The sequence below is a fragment of the Colobus angolensis genome, unplaced genomic scaffold (genome assembly GCF_000951035.1).
Source record: "Colobus angolensis palliatus isolate OR3802 unplaced genomic scaffold, Cang.pa_1.0 Scaffold30, whole genome shotgun sequence".
Classification (NCBI taxonomy): domain Eukaryota; kingdom Metazoa; phylum Chordata; class Mammalia; order Primates; family Cercopithecidae; genus Colobus; species Colobus angolensis.
The window spans coordinates 7,317,823-7,324,960 of NW_012116266.1; the positions used below are offsets into that span (position 1 = coordinate 7,317,823).

Below are 7,138 nucleotides of genomic sequence, written 5' to 3' on the forward strand. Positions count from 1 at the left end.
AAGAACTGGTGCTTTCTGTACAGCCTAGAGGCATAAAATTAATTTCTTAGTTTTGGCCAAAATGAATCTCTAATATTTTTAAGGCATTGCATAATTTTCTGCTGTTCCAACTTGTTTACTAGTAATGACTTGTAGATATTAGTGAATGTGTCTGTTTTGTCTTATTTTTTGCTTATTTTATCTTAACATGGTTATTTATTTTGCCTTTGAACACTTGGAATCTGCTTCTGTAATAGCCTGTGATAGTGGCCATTAGTAGTGGCTTGATGTGAGGAGTTTGTAGGATGAGGCTGAAGGAAAGGAGTAGCCTCCTACAATTTGTAGAAATTCTCACCATAGTGCAGAATATTAAAATGAGTCATTTTTTTAAAGATGAATTAATGTGAAATACTGTGTGCTTGAACCAGATTTCTACAACTGCTTTGGAAAATTTAAAAAGAAAGTCCAATTTGGTTAAATCTAGAGGGCACTAAAAGATTGCTGTTAAAATTTTTAGTTAATTCACTAACCCTTTTTTTTTCTTTTTCCTTTTTTTTAAACTTCAGATGGTGAGGTCTACAGCTTTGGGACCCTTCCCTGGAAAAGTGGACCAGCAGAGATTTGTCCAAGTAGCCCCATTCTAGAAAAAGCCCTGGTTGGGCATTATGTTGTTACTGTGGCAACAGGAAGCTTCCATAGTGGAGCAGTGACAGACAATGGTGTTGCATACATGTGGGGAGAGAATTCTGCTGGCCAGTGTGCAGTAGCCAACCAGCAGTATGTGCCGGAACCGAACCCTGTCAGCATTGCTGATTCTGAGGCCAGCCCTTTGTTAGCAGTCAGGATTTTGCAGTTGGCATGTGGCGAGGAACACACTCTGGCATTGTCAATAAGCAGAGAGATTTGGGCATGGGGTACCGGTTGTCAGTTGGGGCTCATTACCACTGCCTTCCCAGTGACAAAGCCGCAAAAGGTAGAACATCTTGCTGGGCGAGTGGTGCTTCAAGTTGCCTGTGGTGCTTTCCACAGCTTAGCCCTTGTACAGTGCCTCCCTTCCCAAGATCTGAAGCCAGTCCCAGAACGATGCAACCAGTGCAGCCAGCTCTTGATTACTATGACTGACAAAGAAGACCATGTGATTATATCAGACAGTCATTGTTGCCCATTAGGTGTGACACTGACAGAATCTCAGGCAGAAAACCATCCCAGCACTGCTCTCAGCCCCTCTACTGAAACCCTTGACAGGCAGGAAGAAGTATTTGAGAACACTCTTGTAGCCAGTGATCAGTCTGTTGCTACTGAACTGAATGCAGTCAGTGCTCAGACCACGAGCAGCGATGCTGTATCCTCTCAACAAAAAGTCATGGGAACAACTGAAATTTCTTCTGCCAGAAACATGCCATCGTACCCTGACACCCAAGCAGTCAGTGAATACCTGCGGAAACTGTCAGATCATTCAGTAAGAGAGGACTCAGAGCATGGTGAAAAGCCAGTGCCGTCTCAGGTACCTGCTAAATTTTATAAAATAAAAGTGTTTCTAGAGTTGAACTGTGTGAGCTTTTCTTTAGAAACTTTAAAATGAGTGAGGCTTGGTAGCATTTTTTATTTTTTGAGTTTGACTATAATTTTGTTTTATCAGGCAAGCCTAGATAAAGGAAAGAACCTGGATTAATCCAAAATGACTCTATGTTTAAGTTCTAGGCCTTTATGATATTGAAAGGTGTCATGTTGGGCTTGTTTTGTAAGTAGGAACATTTCATTTTGTTTTTCTTGCTAGTACTTTTTTTCTATGGCTAAGGTACTGAATGTTGGTGGGCCCTGAATAGTTTAATATAACTATACATTCACAAACATTCTTCTTACTTGTGTTTGTAACACTGTTCAGAATTCTGTAGAGAAAAGTTCTTTCCTTCTTTAACAGGGAAAGTTGCTTTGTGGCAGATCCTTCAGTTGTAGGCAGATTTAAAACTTACAGGCAATTACATGTTTCAGTTTTTTTCAGTTATAGCTGTTGTCCTTACTAGGCTTTATTTGAAGAGCTGGCTAATATTTTATCTTTTTGTTTGTTTTTGAGATGGGGTCTTGCTCTGTCACCCAGACTGGAGTGCCGTAGTGTGATCATGGCTCACTGCAGCCTTGATCTCCCAGACTCAAGCGATCCTCCCAGTTCAGCCTTCCAAGTAGCTGGGACTACACACGTGCCACCACACCTGCTGATTTTATTTTATTTTTAAGTAGAGAGGAGGTTGACCTTTGTTGCCCAGGCTCATCTCAAAACTCCTGAGCTCAAGCAATCCTCCCACCTCAACCTCCCAAAGTGTTGAGATTACAGGCAGAACCATCATGCCCAGCCTATTTTATGTATCTTATTAAAACTATTTTCATTTTGAAGATTTATGGTAAACAAAAGCTGTTTATCAGTAGCACATGGTACAGCTTGAGTTCCTGCTTAAAATAAATTGTTTTAAAAGGATTATTTCTGGCCTGTAATCCCAGCACTTTGGGAGACCAAGGCAGGCAGATCGCCAGGTCAGGAGATCGAGACCATCCTGGCTAACACGGTGAAACCCCGTCTCTACTAAAAATACAAAAAATTAGCCAGGCAGGGTGGCAGGCACCTGAGTAGTCCCAGCTACTCAGGAGGCTGAGGCAGGAGAATGGCATGAACCTGGGAGGCGGACATTGCAGTGAGCCAAGATTGTGCCACTGCACTCCAGTCTGGGCAACAGAGTGAGACTCCACCTCAAAAAGAAAAAAAAAAAAGGATTATTTCTGTGTTTCACTCAGTGTGGCCTTTTGATTTTGCTTTACCAAAACTCTAAGAAAACAAAAGATCATAATCATAAAAGATCTGCCCTGTGGTGTTTCTTTTTAGGTTTTTGAAACCATGTAGCCTCTTGCTTCTCAATTCTTATTGTTTACTGTGTCAGAATGCGAACATGAAGGTATTTTTAGAAATAGTCTTTATTTCACAATCCATTTACTGAAATTTGTGGGTATTTGAGTTTTTTGAAAATCAAGGATAAGCTGTTTGGAGAAAGGTATTACAAAGTCTGAACAAAGCAAAAGTAGTAATTTAATAATGCATGTAGAAAATTCTTAGACTGTACATGCTTATTACCTTTAACTTACTTTGTTAAACATTGGAAGTTTTTGTTACTTATGCTAGTAACAATGTGTGTGTTTCTATTGAATTAAATTTAATTTATTTAAATTAAATGTGTGTTTCTATTACATTTAATTCTCTGTAAATAACATCTCAGTCATACAGCTAATTCACGAGGAATTTATGTGTTCTACAGCAAGTTTTTTCTCTTCTGGTGAGATACAACTGAGACTCTCTCACTTGGGAAATAAACCAAAGTATTATTGGTTGACTGGAATTCCTAAAATTATATATTTCATCAAAATTGCTAATTGTGTTTTTTGTAGGGGAGGGCTTATTTACTTACTATATTTTTAAATGTAATTACGTAGAAGGAGCCAGTTAGAACAGTAGTTCAAGGTTTATATAAGGTAGAGTTTTGTGACTTTGCTCTACCTAGTGGTCAAGAACCCCCTAAAATAGTTACCTCCAAATACCATCACTGTTTCTGTAAGGAGTCTTTGTGAACAAAAAGTGGAGATAGTGACACTAGTTCTTTTGAACAAGGTATCATGGGAGCTGTATCACCAAAGAAGTAATAGATTTTGTATTTATTTTTTGTTTTATTAAGTATATTTGTTTGTTTTATGGACTATTTACAGACTACTCATTTGCATGTAAATAGCTCTTTGGAATTTAGCATTTAATTCAACAAAATGTGGTGAGTACTTACATGTCAGGCACTTTGCTAGGTACCAGGAATTATTTCCTTTAAGAAATCAGAAACCAGTGTTAAAATACACACACACACACACACACACACACACACACACACTATTTGTATTTTAATTTAGGACAAATGAAGGAATGTGTATATTCCCTTTGAGATCTTTGGGTACAATAAGAAGCATATTTTTCAATATTATCTATGCTGATGAGATGAAAGCTTTTTTGTGTTTGGTAGGTACATTTAATGACCTTCCTTTTTAGGGAACATTGATGTTTGACAGCTTAGAGTAAATTTCTACTGATTTTTCATTAAGATATCAGAAAACTTTAGTTTGACTTTCTAGTACACTTCTAGAATCACACTAAAAACATTGGTTCCAAATGTTTACTTATTAACCTACCACATTTGCCATCTGTGGTAGCAAGAGCAAAGGTAATCCTACAGCTTGTCTAGCCCCTGGGTCATAGAAAATAACTCATTGCTGAGCAAGTAAAGGCACTCGAGCTTAGCATAATTTGGGAGATGATAGGTTATAGGTATAACTTATTTTTCCATCTCTATATGCTATATCTAATTTTCAATTTATAAAGCATTTCAGGGAAAGCTTTTTTTTCCATAAAATCTAATTTTTTTCCTGCCACTTCTAGGTAGTAGTCTGTATAACTTTTCCTGAAAGTGATCAATAATGAAATTTGCATTTTTTCTAACTTCCATCCAGGGTTGTCACAGCACACATGGTATTAAAGGCAGTGTTTTCCATGCTTTTTCTTCCCTCTACCTTTTTACTATATTTAACTTTATAAAAGCAGCTGAGGCTTATTTTTAAATACCTTAGAAAAATACAACATCCAGACAAAAGGAAGTACTTTGGAAAAGGAACTGTATTTTGAGTACTCATTTCCTTTTAATGTGTTAACTCCATGATCGAGGAGAGAATACCTTTAGTTGAAGGTGAAGAGAATTTCTCCTGTCATTTTAGATTCTTAAAGCAAACAGCGATGGATATTAAACTTATTTTATTGATTGCTTATTGTATAAGGGATTATATTTTTATATAATTTTTTATGTGTGTATATTTTAGCCTCTTATAGAAGAAGCAATTCCTAATCTCCACAGCCCACCTACCACAAGCACCTCAGCCCTAAACAGCCTGGTGGTCTCTTGTGCATCTGCTGTTGGTGTGAGAGTGGCTGCTACTTATGAAGCTGGTGCCTTGTCACTGAAGAAAGTTATGAACTTTTATAATACAACCCCTTGTGAAACTGGAGCTCAGGCAGGCAGTAGTGCCATTGGCCCAGAAGGTTTGAAAGATAGCAGGGAAGAACAGGTTAAACAGGAATCAATGCAAGGAAAGAAAAGTTCAAGTCTTGTGGATATCAGAGAAGAAGAAACAGAGGGAGGCAGTCGAAGACTCTCCCTCCCTGGATTGTTGTCACAAGGTAAGGAAATAACCAGGTTTTATGAATTGACTTTTGGGGAATCCAGGATGCTCCTAACATCACATGCTGTATTATTGAAAAAAACTTTCCTAATTATGAAGCTGACGTATTCAAATGTCAAAGTTTATTTAATGGTGGTTTTAAAAGAAAGTTGCATGTTTATCTGCTTTAGATATCACTAAAAAGTTAGAATGTAACTTTTTCTTGATGTTTGCTCCTGCTTATGAACCTTATTATGCATCTTATTTTATTGTTCTGGAGTGTTACAATACCCTTCTTATTTCGTAATTGGGACCTATACTCCACACTGATGAGGTTGCAGATGTGACCATTGGATAAGTGAGGAATTACTGTACTTGACTTGAAAGAGGAGAGAACTCTTAAGCTTCAAGAAGAGAAAACTTCATTTTCTGAGACCATAGGCAATAAACTTTTTAGAATATTACACAGTTGGCTCTTCTCCTTTTCTCAGTCAGTTCAGCAGTCTCAGCCATCTGGACTTGAGCTTCTCGAGAGTGGCCTGCAGACCGGCAGCATCAGCAGCACCTGGGAACTTGTTAGAAATGCAGACGCTCAGGTTCCACTCTCAACTTACTGAATCAAAACATGCATTAGAGCAAGATCCCCCAGGTGATTAGTATGCACACTAAAGTTTGAGAAGCAGTTGATGAGACTAGGAGTTGGCAGACTTTTTCTGTAAAGAGTCAAAGAGAAATATTTTAAGGTTTGTAGGCCATCCTGTCTCTGTGACAACTACTCAGCTACGCTGTGGTTATATAAAAGCAACCAGAGTCAATATGTAATGAATGAGTGAAGCTATATCCCAACAAAACTTTATTTACAAAAACAGATGGTAGGCCCTGTTTGGCCCATGGGCTATAATTGACCAGCTCCTGGTTTACATGATTTTGTGCAAAGCTCAAAAGTTAGGAAATCTAGACTGTAATAAAACTTACCTTTTTTTACTCTGCACCTGTTTCTCCCCTTGCTCTACTTACTGAACACTTTGTGCCACTCTTATTCTGCCTCCTAATTCTAATTACCATCAGATTTTCCTCTATACAAATGAAACTTAAGTCCTGATTAATTTGAATATATATATTATATATATATGATGTATAAGAAGGCCTATGATCTCTATTAAGTCTGAAGGAGAATCTTGCACCAAATTTTTCTTATTCTTAAGTGTCCTTTACCATTTTAAGTATGTAAATATATTTGCAATCTCTTTGAACTACAAATGTGGAATATTTTTTTCATGTCATTACATCATGATTCCCACTAATAGACTTACATCCTAAGGTTAATTTTTACTTAGTAACCTAAAGTATCTTTAGAAAAATTTTACATGTACTCTTTTCCCCTCTCTAAGAATTATCTGGAGTGCATCCTTGAGGAATCTTCAAGTAGGTTTATTTGAGTCTCTATATGCATAGAAATGATACATTCACCAGAAAAGATGTTGATATTAGGCAGTGATGATCACTTTTCTTGAGGCCCAGAAGTTAATGACTTAATGACTAAGCCTCTGCTGAGTGACGTTTGATGATTTTCTTCAAAACTTATCCGGGCATCAAACACTATTCACATAGTGTTATGTGTGTTTGATGTAATTTTGAACACGATAAAAAATGGCCGTGTTCTTTTAAAACATTTTTTAACATCTCTATAAAATAATTTGAAATAGGCAAATACAAAACCTTTTTAGTATTTATTTCCCTTTCATGATCTTTTTCCTACCTTAGAAATGTTTACATTTTATAGCTAAAATGAATTCTTTATTACAATTATTTGTAATATATTTGAACTTAGACCTTGACTTAGAAAGGCTTTTTGTGTTTTAAGAGATGGGGGCCGGGCACAGTGGCTCACACCTGTAATCCCAGCACTTTGGGAGGCCAAGGC

The 7,138-nt window shown here is 37.2% G+C and overlaps 1 protein-coding gene across 1 annotated transcript in view; it reads left to right on the forward strand.

Moving 5' to 3' along the window:
• Positions 1–538: 538 nt before the first annotated feature.
• Positions 539–7,138, forward strand: part of ALS2 (amyotrophic lateral sclerosis 2 (juvenile)) — a gene marked incomplete at its 5' end in the record, with an annotated part of 63,793 nt that continues 57,193 nt past the window's right edge. The window contains 2 exon segments of the mRNA XM_011949930.1: positions 539–1,483; positions 4,876–5,233. Coding sequence (XP_011805320.1) covers positions 539–1,483; positions 4,876–5,233 — 1,303 coding nt within the window.